This window comes from Hyperoodon ampullatus (genome assembly GCF_949752795.1).
Source record: "Hyperoodon ampullatus genome assembly, chromosome: 2".
NCBI lineage: Eukaryota > Metazoa > Chordata > Mammalia > Artiodactyla > Ziphiidae > Hyperoodon > Hyperoodon ampullatus.
In genome coordinates this window covers 159,829,927-159,843,768 of record NC_136915.1, presented here as the reverse complement: position 1 = coordinate 159,843,768, position 13,842 = coordinate 159,829,927, and the positions used below count along the sequence as shown (strand labels likewise).

The window sequence follows — 13,842 nt, the reverse complement described above, 5'->3', positions numbered from 1 at the left end:
AGGGAATCACCGTCTGAGAGGTTCTCTTATGGCAGCAGTTCTCAACCAGGGGTGCGCTCAGAGGACATTTGATGATGTCTAGAGACATTCTTAGTTGTCATAATCTGGGGAGGGGGGAATGGAGGAGGGAACACTATAGGCATCTAGTGGGTAGAGGCCAGGGATGCTGCTCAACACCCTACAATGCACAGCACAACTCCCTAAACATATGGTCTCAAATGTCAATACAACTTCCTCTCCTTGGTGTGACATGGTTTGATTATTGAACTTTTTTTTTCATGTATATTATCCAACTTTATTGTTAAATTGTCTTTACCCATTTTATTTTTAATTTTTATTTTATTTCTTTTAACATCTTTTTTTTTTTTTTTGCGGTATGCGGGCCTCTCACTGCTGTGGCCTCTCCCGCTGCGGAGCACAGGCTCCGGACGCGCAGGCTCAGCGGCCATGGCTCACGGGCCCAGCCGCTCCGCGGCATATGGGATCCCCCCAGACCGGGGCACGAACCCGTATCCCCTGCATCGGCAGGGGGACTCCCAACCACTGCACCACCAGGGAGGCCCTCTTTTAACATCTTTATTGGAGTATAATTGCTTTACAATGGTGTGTTAGTTTCTGCTTTATAACAAAGTGAATCAGTTATACATATGTTCCCATATCTCTTCCCTCTTGCGTCTCCCTCCCTCCCACCCTCCCTATCCCACCCCTCTAGGTGGTCACAAAGCACCGAGCTGATCTCCCTGTGCTATGCGGCTGCTTCCCACTAGCTATCTACCTTACGTTTGGTAGTGTATATATGTCCATGCCTCTCTCTCGCTTTGTCACAGCTTACCCTTCCCCCTCCCCATATCCTCAAGTCCATTCTCTAGTAGGTCTGTGTCTTTATTCCTGTCTTACCCCTAGGTTCTTCATGACCTTTTTTTTTTTTTCTTAGATTCCATATATATGTGTTAGCATACGGTATTTGTTTTTCTCTTTCTGACTTGCTTCACTCTGTATGACAGACTCTAGGTCCATCCAACTCACCACAAATAACTCAATTTCGTTTCCTTTTATGGCTGAGTAATATCCCATTGTATATATGTGCCACATCTTCTTTATCCATTCATCTGATGATGGACACTTAGGTTGCTTCCATGTCCTGGCTATTGTAGATAGAGCTGCAATGAACATTTTGGTACATGACTTTTTTTTTTTTTTTTGGGTCAGTGGGTTTTTTTTTTTTACATCTTTATTGGAGTATAATTGCTTTATAATGGTGTGTTAGTTCCTGCTTTATAACAAAGTGAATCAGTTATACATACGCATATGTATAAGAGATATGTTCCCATATCTCTTCCCTCTTGCGTCTCCCTCCCTGCCACTCTCCCTATCCCACCCCTCTAGGTGGTCACAAAGCACCGAGCTGATCTCCCTGTGCTCTGCGGCTACTTCCCACTAGCTATCTACCTTACATTTCGTAGTGTATATATGTCCATGCCTCTCTCTCGCTTTGTCACAGCTTACCCTTCCCCCTCCCCATATCCTCAAGTCCATTCTCTAGTAAGTCTGTGTCTTACATGACTCTTTTTGAATTATGGTTTTCTCTGGGTATATGCCCAGTAGTGGGATTGCTGGGTTGTATGGTAATTCTATTTTTAGTTTTTTAAGGAACCTCCATACTGTTCTCTATAGTGGCTGTATCAATTTGCATTGAACTTTCTTTTGGTGGGAAAGGAAAGAGAGGATTTTTAGGCTAAGAATTTACTGCTCATCAAAAGGCATATTTTGGGATTCCTTCATGTCCACTAAGATTCTTATGAAACTTAATTAGAAACCCCATTTTAAAATCCAGAAAAGGTTGCCTTATCTTTATTAAATACAGAGCTACTTGTTTCCTCCTGGAAATAGATCTTTGCTATTGGAAAGGGGCAATTTGACCCTGCCCTCCTCCCATCTTCCTAAGAAATATTAGGGCTTCTGGGTATGATTTATTATCTGTGGACTTATTAGAAAGTCCATACTCCACTCTTCTGACCCAAGCCAAATACCAAAACAAACAAACAAAAACAACCAACCCCCCCCAAAAAAACAAAACAAAACAGAAACAAGTGGCTGCCTCAGGATGATTTTGAAGTTAGCGCGTGTGTATGTGATCTCTTTAACGTTGCCCATTCCCCGGGACAGCAAGATGCTAATGCTACTTCAGATACCATAGGAGGGAACAGCGTCCCTCCTACAATGCTGTGTCTGTAGTTCTTAGAAAATCACTAGACCTTTCAAGGCAGACTGTTTCATTGTTGTGGGAAAACACCAAGAATGGTACTATTAAAGCAGCAATTCATGTTGGTCCATCTCATCCTCCCCTTAGAGAGAATGAGCGTGTGTATTGGCTGGTTTTTACATCTGGATTTTTCAAACTGTGGGCCAAACCCCATTAGAGGGTCATGAAAGCAATATAGTTGGTTGCAACCAGCATTAAACAAAAGGTAGAAAGGAAGAATTGAAGAGAAAATATGAATGTATTACACATAGAAAGAATAGGTATTATTTTATGAAGCATTATACAATTATATATGTACATGCCCCCTGGTTTGTGATGTAAAATATGTTTTCTACTGTAGGCTGTGGTCAGAAAAACTTTGAAAATCATTGCTGTTTATGCTTTTTTGTTCTAAGAACGTGGGTCAGTTCTTGAAGCCCCAGAGCATGTTTTCCCTTACACCAACGGCCTGAGTTCCATCCCCTGCCCATTCCTTAACCAGTCACTACTCGGGACAATGGATTTAGACTTTTGCTTAGACTAATTTACTTAGACAATTTGCTTAGACTAATCTAGGTGCACTCTCTGGGCTGGAGAGGGGCCCAGCCTCTTTAGTTGGCATGACCAGAGGATATCTCTGTTATCTGGGAAGATTATTTCTAGTCTCTGCAGCCTCTCCACTCTCCATCCTTCCCTGGACCACTAGGTTCCAGCCACAAAAGCCCTTGTTTGAATTTTTCAAGTATGCCAATCTCCTTTCTGCCTCTGGGCCTTCTGCACGTGCCTTTTCCTGCATCTGGGATGTTCTCCCCACATTGCTTCCTCTGGCCACTCATACCTTACCTTTGAGCTCATGTGCTATTTCCACTTCCCTCATGTGCCTTTCTTTCCTGACCTTCCACTTCCTATAATTGTGATCTATTTAGTGCCTGTCTTCTTCATTAAGTTTCATGAGGACAACCACCATCTCCATCTTGTTTTCCATTGTAATGCCAGCATCTCCTGCATGGCATACACTCAATACGTATCAGTAGATTGTAGATGGGTTCTGGGCTCTGGGATGGAGCTAAGCCTGAATGGGATCAAGGGGCCCCAGCATAAGTGCTGGGGAGGAAAAGGAGGCAGCTTGCAGAGACTGGGGACTGGGCTGGGCCTGACCCCTGTTGTCTCTTTCCTAGCCTCACTGTCTTCCCTCAAGTATATTTTGGTCAAGTTGAACGTTGGAGAGGGGAGACTTGTCTCCATGTAAACAGTTTAATATATACTGACATTTTTGGTTTTGAGTAGATGAAGTGAAGTGTTTAGAAATTGATTCCCAGATCAAATCACACTTTCAATAATTCATTAAAAAGAAACGGAGAGCCAAACATAAGGTGTAATTTAGTAGATTTTTGATAGATCATCATTATGTGCACATGTGGTTTAAATGGATGTCCCATTACATGTACAGGTGCCTGTGGGCTCACTCACAGCTCCATGGACAAGTCCAGCCAATCCGTCTCAATGGGGGGATGTATTAGTACTCATTTATCCCTGAGTCAAGGGTATTTCTTGGACACCACTGTTGCATATTGTTAGGGAAGGGGCCGTGGTAGATGGAAATGTGAAAAGCAGTTCCTGCTATCAAGGAGCTGGCTTTGAACTGAGTTATCAGGATCCAACTAATTATCATTAATGATCAGACTTTTGTTCTAAGATGCAAGAACAGTATGCAATCAAGTGTTAAATGTTGTGCAGCCCTCTGGATAGTCAGAGAAAGGGGAGATTGGTGTGAGCTGCAGGGGTGTAGCACCATGTGGGTAGGCTTTGACTCACAGAATTTGACAGCGTGAAGGGGTCCAAGAGGGCTCTCTATCTGACCACCTCATTTTATAGATAAGAAAACAAATATATTCTTTCTCCTTTTCCTCCACAACACCTATTTATTACTTAATAGACATTGTTGTTTTTTTTAGTTATCCTACATCCAGCTTCCTCCGTGGTCCCTGATCTCCCTTTTGGGTGAATCTTTTATTGTTTGTGCTCTTGCTAGGGGTCTTGCTCTCCTTGGAAGTGGTGGGGGACTGTCCCAGTGCAGCCAGATGAGGTATAAGGGGACATGTGACTTAAGCTCAACCACATTGCCTTTTTCCACATGACTTTTAAGCTAGTGACATTCTAACATTAGTTTTCATCGGCAGATATATTCCTAAGAATATCCACAGTGGCCTAAGAATCAGATGTCCTGGATTCTCTGACCTTTGCCAAGTGTATTAGTTTCATATTGCTGCTGTAACAGATTACTGCAAACTTAGTGGCTTAAGGAAAATTAATTTTCTTACAGTTCCAGAGGTCAGAAATCCAAAATCCATTTTACTGGGCCAAAATCAAGGTGTCAGCAGGGCTGTGCTCCCACCAGAGGCTTTAGGAGAGAATTCATTCCTTTGTCTTTCTGAGCTTCTAGAGCTGTATGTCTTGTGCTCTTTGACTGTTGGGCCCTTCTTCCATCTATCAAAGCCAGCAGCATAGCATCTTACTTCACTCACCATATTGCCTTCTTTCTAGTCAAGTCTTCCTGTGCCTCCCTCCTATAAGGGCACTTATGATTGCTTTTAGGGCCTACTTAGATAATCCAGAGTAATTTCCCCATCTCAAAATCCTTAATCACATCTGCAAAACCTCTTTTTGCCATATTAGGTAACATTCACAGGTTCCAGGGATTAGGACCTGGGTATCTTTAGGGAGCATTATTCAGCCAACTACACGAAGATTCCTGCTTTTCTGTTTTCCCAGCCTGGTCTTCCAATATACCTTCAGTTCTGTGAGATCCTGATATCTTCTCAATATACTTTTTTTTTGGTTTGTTTGGTTAAGAAGGCTAAAATTAGTTTCTGTCATTTTCAGCCAGGAACCCTACATGGTAAATCAGCGCTGTGTGAAGAACTTTACAAGCAACCTCTTTTAAACAACATCAACCCTCTTAGGGAAGCACTGTCCCCATTTTACAGATAAGAAAACTATAGCTCAGAGAATTGCATAAGGCCGGACAGCTAGTGTGAGCGATGGAACTGGTATTAAAACCAGCCAGTATGACTGGAGAGCATGGGCTCAACTACTTTCTCAGAATCCTAGTTCAAGTCTCTCTTGATTGTGGACCTTTTTTCAAGGACAGGCAGGATTTCATCTGGGCCCTGAAGTCTGGATCATATTATTGAGGCAGGAGAGAGATGGCATAAGAAGGGCATTCCAGGCAAGAGCGAGGCTGGAGAGTAACAGGTAAATCGAAGAGATGCAGTAGAGGAAAGATATGATGGACTTTGGTGCCTCATTGGAGATAAAATAGTAAAAGAGATGAAGGAGTCAACCTCCCAGGGAACAGTTTTAAGTGAACACAGCAACTCATTTCTGTTGACTACCCAAGGAAATGATATCCTGACTCAACTCTGGGTTAGAATCCAACTTGAATTAGGTGCCTTCCTGCCTCCTCTGGGTCTCCTCATAACATGGGCTGGATAAATACCTAACACCTTTTGCTACTGTTAATCAGTCTTTTTGCACAGATATCAACAACTTGGCTTTCAAATGCTAATGAGGTTCTCCCTGGGGATTTATATGGTCAGAGACAAAACAGGTGATTTCTGGAGCTCAGGGGGGAATTCTAGGCCTGATGCTAACAGTCCTGGGCTTGTGTCTCTTCTCAGAAGACAACTTGAATGTTCATTTAGGGCTGGGGCAACCACTGAGAGGGAGGCTCTTTACTTGGTCATTTCTGGTCACCACTGAAGTAGAGTTGCCAGATTTAGCAAATTAGAATATGAGATGCCTAGTTACGTTTGAATTTCAGATAAGCAACGAATCATTTTTAGTGTAATATTTGTACAGTGCTTCCAGGCACCTTCAGCCATGGGAGTGTATAGTGAAATACATGTGTGCAAAGAGACTGTTAGATCTGGATCGACAAGGAGGTTATGGCAGAACCCCAAGGTCAAAAGGAATACAACGTTGAAGAATTCTTTGAGTGACGACTTGGGAAGAGACCTTTGGTTATCATTGCCCAGAGCATCGCTCCCATCATCTGCTGTGCTGTGCCACTGTGTGATGGTCAGGCCACACCCTCAGAATCCTATCGGCCTCCATTCTCTTCTTACCTGCTGACACCTACAAGCAAAAACGATAGAGGCAGGGCTGAGCCTAACATCCATCAGGAAACACTTTTTGAACATTCACAGCCTATAGAACACAGTCTCTGTGCTGGTGCTGGTCAGAAGTTTGTTTGCTGTCCAATTGTCCTCTGCTTGGGGGATAAAGTAGTAATGAAGACCCCCCTCTGTGTCCAGAGCTCTCCACCAGGCTCTGTGCTCGTGGTGACAAAAGGAATGGAGAACACAGCCTTGACTCCTGAAGAGCACATGCGTATGCCTCTTGGGACGGTGGAGAGCTTAGCTTTTATTAACTCAGACTCCTCCTCAGTGGCCTCCCTCTGACCTTGTGTGCACGTGTCCCTTCCTGTGTGTATATGTAGGTACTGTGGCGGTCACCACCTGGGGTGCGAGGAGCCTCATACCCTGCTGGTCCTGAGAGTGACTGCTGTCAAGTCTGTAGGAGTTAGCAGTGTGTGGCCTTGGAATGAAGGAAGCCAAGTTCCCTGGCTTGTTTGGCGACCACACTCTGCAACCTTGGTGTTTTTAGCAACTCACTGGACTAAGGAACAGTGCAACCGCCTGGGACCGAGAAGACGCTGCCCGGCATCATGGCAGAGAGGGAAATTGATCTCACAGGAGAATTAACTTTAATGCCTCTTCTTACCATTTATTAGAAATTTAATTTTGTTCTGAGCTGCAGTTGCCTCCCCTATGAAGTGGAGTCGATAGTAATATCAGGATATTTGGGAGGATTTAATGAGATAACATATTGGAAAATGCTAGCAGATAGTAAGCTCTGTATTTGTCCACTGCAGTGTTTCCCATTCTCATAGCACTTTGTAAACACCTCTGTTCTGACACTCTTCACGGTGAATTATAATCATTTCATTTCCGTGTCTGTCTCCTTCCACTAGACTGAGGGCCAGGGTCTTTTCCTCTGGTTCACCTTCCCAGAGCCTCTCGCGCAGGCCTGCTCCAGACAAGGCTTGGAGTTGTGCTCAGCTGGGTACTCTTCAGTACTTGGGTTTTGCTAGGAGGCCAGTCTTTGAATTTTGAGTCTTCCTCCTTCCTCCCTCCCTCTCTAACTCTCCCACTGAGGGCTGGGCAGATCCTGTCCTGTGGGATCTGTTTGAGAGCAGGAGTCTTAGCAGTACATCAGAAGATCCTCATTAGACCCTACAATGCTCGAGGCCAGATTTCCAGTGCACTCCTGTATGCTCACACAGGCGCGTGTTTGGGTAGCAAATCAGCCGTGCTATCCTAATCTTTTCATTGATAAGTTCTAGGGTTTCTGCAGTATGTCTGTCCATTTGGTCTCTGCTTCAACACGTTTATTACTTTTATCAGTTTCGAGCATTTATTGAGCACCTTTTACTTGCCAGACCCTGGGCTAGGTGTGGGGCCTGTCGAGATGAGGAAGACAGTGTCTCCAGGTGAGATGCTCTGGATCTCAGAGGGTAGACAGATGAGAACACAGAGACTTCCTTTGCGATGTGGTAAGGGCAGTGATGGCGGTGGGCACAGAATTTTATGGGAGCTCAGAATAGGGCCCTTTTCCTTAATTATCTTTTCCTCTAAGGATCCCATTGCTCCTGTTTCTGACAGGTGGATCGGGGAGCCACATTGTGATTCCTGCCCTCAAAGACAATTTGAATACTAGCAGTCAGCCAGTGGCCAATGTGCAGCAGCCAGAGGTTCAGTTGACAGCCTTCCTGCACTGGATGAAAGAGAAGAAAATTCTGAGGGCCAGGGGAGCACAGGGCCACAGGCACACAGCCCTGCCTGAAGTGTGATGGGGCTTTGGAGGACTGGGGAGAGGTTGGTTCATCTGAGGGTAAAAACGGCCTGGACACAACCCATGGCTGGCCCCGCAAGGCCCCTGCACAATATTTTTGCTTCTCTGACATTAATTTTACTTTTCTTCTCTTTCCCATGTCATCATCCCTGTTTCTCTGACATTTGCTTCTCCACCAGCTTTCATTTCTTCTTATTTCCCTTCTTGCTTTCATCTCCACATTTCCTTTGCTCACTTCCCATCCTCTCATTCTCCTTTCCCTCTGCTGCTTTTTTTTTTCTCTCTACACCTGTGCCTTCTTGCCCTTTAATGTCATCCTTGGCCTCCTACCTCCGTGTTCCGAAATGTACCTTGTTCATCTCTGGGCTGTGGAGGAGATTTTCATTTTCAACGGCCCTTCTTATGATATGAAAGAGCATCTCACATGTGTCTGGGTATCCTAGGAAACAGAACTCTGGTTTCTGAACGGGGCAGATTCTATCCACTGTGTTTGTAAGACAGCCAACAAGAGGGGAAGCAGTCCACGCATGCCCCTCCAAAGACTGAGAGTACAGTGCTCCTTCCCTTGTTAGCAGAATCAGGAGAGCAGTGACACCATTTTCCTGGGGTTCTGCTTCTCTATCACTATACCTATCCTTGAAGCTTCTCTTTCTCTCTCTCTTTTTTCCTTTGTTTTTTTTTCTATTTCTGTCCTGTTTTTCACTCCCGTTTTCCATGTTTCTCCTTGTTCTCTCTCCTCTTCAGTTTTTTCCTACTTACTAGAAATTACATCACTCCCCTCCCTAATGTTACTCTTTGGCCTTGGAAGATAGAGTCAAAAGCAGTGTCTCCTAAATTCCCTCCTTTTAAGATGAGAGGATGGAAGTTTGGGTTGGGAGAGACAAAGAAAACCTAGCTCCTGAGATGCTTTATGAGACTAAACTTTCTTTCTGGTTCTGATTTTGAGTTTGGATCCATATAGAATTATAGAATCTTAAAGTTGAAAGAAATCTCTATTGGTCATTTAAATAACCTTCAACCCAATGTTGGAACCCTCTTACCTTCGTAAAAGAGAGTTCTTCTGTCTGTCCTTGAATACTTTGAATGTCAGGAAGTCACTACCACATAAAGCAGCCCACTTGGCTGTTGGCCAGCACTGCTTGTATCAAAGTTACTGCTCGTGATTATAATCTGGATCTGCGTAATTTGTCTCTGTTGATCCTGTATCTGCTTTCTAGAGATAATAGAGCGTAAACGTTTCGTTCACGTATTAAAGGGACTTCAAGGTATCTGGAATGTCAAATGTCAGAGAAACAGGATTGATGACATGGGAAAGAGAAGAAAAGTAAAGCTAACGTCAGAGAGAAGCAAAAATATGGTGCAGGGGCCTCGCATGGCCAGCCACGAGATGTGTCCAGGCCCTTTCTACCCTCAGCTGAACCAACCTCTCCCCAGTCCTCCAAAGCCCCTTAAAATAATTAAATGAAATAAATCATTCTTGCCACCCTCTGACCATATAGAAAACTCAGTTTTCTGAATGAGTCATTCCCCAGTAGTTCCACGTAGCTGAAATTGTCCTGGAGGTTGTAAGGAAGAAAAAGCAGTACCCTACAGAAAGAAGACTAAAATTAGACAAAGTTGTAAAGGCAATATTATTAACATTTGTGTTAGATATAATGTCTGTTTTGCACGTTATAGTTTACAGAACACTCATAACATTCAATTCCATGTCGTTTTATTTTTGTAACTAGGCCATGGTACTCCCCCAGTTGGTAGATAAGGGTAGTGTGGCTCATAGAGGTTGACTAGCCTCAAGGCACCCAGTTCACAAGTACATGAGTCAGGACTGAAACCCAGTTCTTCTGACTGTTAGTCTTCTGCTGTACCTGTCATAAATACTTAAGTGTCTTTGTCTCTCCAAAGTACCTGCAGTGTCATGGGATTATATGAAATAAATTGTCTCCTCAAGACAAGGTACTTGGTGTACACCATCTAATAGGATTGTTATGGATTTTTGTTGTGTGTGTGTGTGTGTTCCTGGGTATGGCTGTGGAAATAGAAAAGTGGAAACAAAGAAACCAAATCCAGGTCACACAGTGATTTGGGGGCGATTATAAAAATACTGCATGGGGACCAGTGACGTTATTCCCTAAGTATAAGCATCAGAGTGATTGATTTTGTTTGGTAAAAATTCTAAGCGTCAAGGTAAAGAAGAGTGAGTTACTCCTTTACTGCAGTTAATCCAGAGAAATTTCCTGAAGGCGATAGGAGACAGGGGAATCTAAGAAAAATTTAAAATAAAATATGTGAGGCCCTTGGTAGGTTGGAAAGAGGGGAAGGAAATTGGCAAGGGGCAAAGAGGAGGGTAGGGGACACAGTTTCGGGGCAGGAATGAGAGATGCTGGGGACCTTGTGTTTTACTAATGATTTGGAGCTAGGATTCCAATGTGATGATCAGTTTTCCTCCTTTTCGAAGTGAAATCCAGATGCGGCTAAATTTAATTCCACTCGGAATCACTGGTGATTCACCCAAGCTCAGGTGCGCCCACACGCAGCTGGCATCAGCTCTGTGTGCTTTCCAGGCTGATGATCCTTCTTTAACTCAGCTTCCCCCATGGAACAACAGGAGAAAGGCAAACTGTGGTAACCTTGACCTTCTATGTCTCCATCTGCAGCATCCTGGCCACTGCGGGAACCCACTTCAACACACATGTGGACCTGAGGACGCTCCGGGCTGTGCGTGTCCTAAGGCCCCTGAAGCTCGTGTCGGGGATACCTAGTGAGCACCTTTCTTCTCTCTCCTCTGCTGATAGCTTTACTGATATGTCCTCAACCAGATCCAGGGTCGAAGAGAATTAGGGATAAACAAGAAATAATTTCTCCTGAGAAGAAGCCCCTGCAGTAATAAATAGAGTTCCTGCAGCAATCTGGCATCACCTTCCACTTTAAAATTTAGCAGATTTTTTTCATATTTAAAAGATAATGAAAGATCTTTGTAAAAAATTGGGAAAGTAAAGGAAACAATACAAAATGAAAATGAAGAGCACTCATTATCCTATCATTCAGAAATAACTTTTGTTAACATTTCAGCGTATTTTTTCATTCATTTTTTCCTGTGCATTTTAATGTGATTGGGATCATGCTGTAATTTTGGTATTGGATCCCATCATAAGCATTTGATTTTCCTGACATTAAAAATTCTTCAGGGCTTCCCTGGTGGCGCAGTGGTTGAGAGTCCGCCTGCCGATGCAGGGGACAGGGGTTTGTGTCCCGGTCCAGGAAGATCCTACGTGCCGCGGAGCAGCTAGGCCCGTGAGCCATGGCCACTGAGCCTGCACGTCCAGAGCCTGTGCTCCACAACGGGAGAGGCCACAGCAGTGAGAGGCCTGCATACCGCAAAAAAAAAAAAAAAAAAATCTTCAGAAATATGATTTTTAAATCTGTATTATAATCTGTCTTGTACGGTCCCTGACTTGGGTAGTCATTTCTGTGTTGCTATTCATTTAGGTTATTTCCAGTTTTCTTTTTCTAACTAGAAATAGTGCTGCAACAAACATCTTTTTACTTAAAGATTATTCAAATCTCTGATTATTTTCTTAGGCTAGAATCCTGGAAGGACAATTTCTGGGTCAAAGAATATGGTGTTTCATGAACAGTGGTTGTACTAATTCTGCTTCCCCAATAGTGGGTGGGAGAGCTGGGTCTGAGATAGAGTTGTGGGGAAGATGAACTTTTTCCTTGTTCTTACAGACTTATAGCCTAGCAGGGCTGGACCTAATTCCCTTTAGGAAGAGGAATTCAGAAGACAGCATGGGTGCAGTGAATAAGGGAAGGGTGATAGGCATGTAAATGATCAGGGAATGGTGAAGAAGAGGTAGGGATTGATCCCTAAGGGAGGAGGTGATGGCAGTCTTTGGCTTGACTTATCCTGGTTATCCCTTTGTGAATTGCTTTATCATTTCAGGATCAATGGTTCTTTTCCCTCAGAGACTTGCCCCTCTTCTCCCAGGAAGAAGTCAGCCTGCCGTATCAGGTGGTGCTAAGCGAGGGTTCCATTTATCATTCTCTTTCTTTCCTTCTAGGCCTGCAGATTGTGTTGAAGTCCATCATGAAGGCCATGGTGCCTCTTCTGCAGATTGGCCTTCTGCTCTTCTTTGCCATCCTGATGTTTGCTATCATTGGCTTGGAGTTCTACAGTGGGAAGTTGCACCGAGCTTGCTTCATGAACAATTCAGGTAGGGTCACTATTTTCTGACTTCTGCTTCTTCCTTCCTCTCTCCTCTGGTCATTGGGGTAATTTCAGGGCATTTGGAGGCTGGTTAGAAAAGTATGTCCTATCCCAACCCTAGAATTAGAATCAGAGACTTCCTAGTCAGCAGCTTTATGAGGCACAACCAGCCTAAAGATCCCCATTGTGCATTGATATTGCAAAGTGAATAACCTCTTAGGTTTATAGTTTATTTCAATAGAAGGTCTCAGCTGCCCATCCCTTGGTAGGAGGCTATCAGAATGCATGTCAAAAACCTTCTGCCTGAAGAATTACCCTTTGTTATGGCCTCTTTGGCCCACAGCCAGAGAGACCAGGAGTCCGGAGTCAGATCTGGGGCCCTCCAGATCTTGGGGACATTTTCATCCATGCTCAAGCTCATGACCTTCCCCCTCTCTGCTATGACCCACACATAGTGTGGAAGAACTGAGGGAGTTCTGAGCATGACTTGGCAGGGGTACTTGGGAGATTAGCAGGGTACACAGATCTGGCATTCTTGTCTCCCTGTATCTTCTTTGTTCTTTTCAAGTTCAGTAGAGTGCTTTAGAAGGAAAGGGGGCAGGGGAGAGCTTGAAGGAGCCCAATTAGGTACCATGTTTTTATGAAAAGAATCTTCAAAAGGACACCTTTCATGTTGGATTTTTTTATTTTTGTCTTATTTAAGATGAGGAATTTAGGCCATAAAAACAAGGAGTTAAGATCCACGGAAGGGACTGTAGTTTATAATTGTTCCCAAGGAACCCAGAAAGAACTAAGAGTCTATCCTGGAGTCTGAAGTTAGAAAATCAGTAGGATTCTGCCTTCAGCTCAGACCTTTCTGGGTGACCCGGTCCTGTAAATTCCCGTGGGACTCAGGAGAAGGTAGAAGATGTGACCTGAGGAAAGAGGGGGTGGCGGGGGGGCATGTGGAGGAGGCTTCATTTTCACAGGAGGTTGGGAAACATTGGTTTGAACACATGGTATGTGAGCTGTGAGGTGTAGAGATGCCAGAGAAGGGTAGGAGCCGGAGACAAAGAAGGACAGACCTTTCTGTGGGAAGTAGAATTGCATGCTTGTGGCCTCCTGGGATCATTTCCAGCTCTTGCTAAGCATCGTGTGGTTTACCCCCCACCCTCCAAATGTGCCTGCAGGGATTCTAGAAGGATTTGAGCCCCCCCACCCATGTGGTGTGCAGGGCTGCCCAGCTGGTTATGAATGCCGGGACTGGATCGGCCCCAATGATGGGATCACCCAGTTTGATAACATCCTCTTTGCCGTGCTGACTGTCTTCCAGTGCATCACCATGGAAGGGTGGACCACCGTGCTGTACAATGTGAGTAGAGCTGGCGAGGGGCTGGAGCAGGAGGGAAGGATGGTGGAATGGGGCTTCTGGCATGGTTTGGGCTAGTTAGTCTGGGAAAAGGGAGGGCTGTGTGTGTGTGTGTGTGTAGACTCAACC

At 44.4% G+C, this 13,842-nt stretch overlaps 1 protein-coding gene across 3 annotated transcripts in view; it reads left to right on the top strand.

Annotated features, from left to right (window-relative positions):
- CACNA1E (calcium voltage-gated channel subunit alpha1 E) overlaps positions 1-13,842 on the top strand; it is a gene marked incomplete at both ends in the record, with an annotated part of 301,265 nt that overhangs the window by 83,318 nt on the left and 204,105 nt on the right. For all 3 annotated transcript variants that reach the window (XM_079696521.1, XM_079696523.1, XM_079696522.1), the window contains 3 exons: positions 10,813-10,916; positions 12,220-12,372; positions 13,535-13,716. In XM_079696521.1, coding sequence (XP_079552647.1) covers positions 10,813-10,916; positions 12,220-12,372; positions 13,535-13,716 — 439 coding nt within the window. The remainder of the gene's footprint in view (positions 1-10,812; positions 10,917-12,219; positions 12,373-13,534; positions 13,717-13,842) is intronic.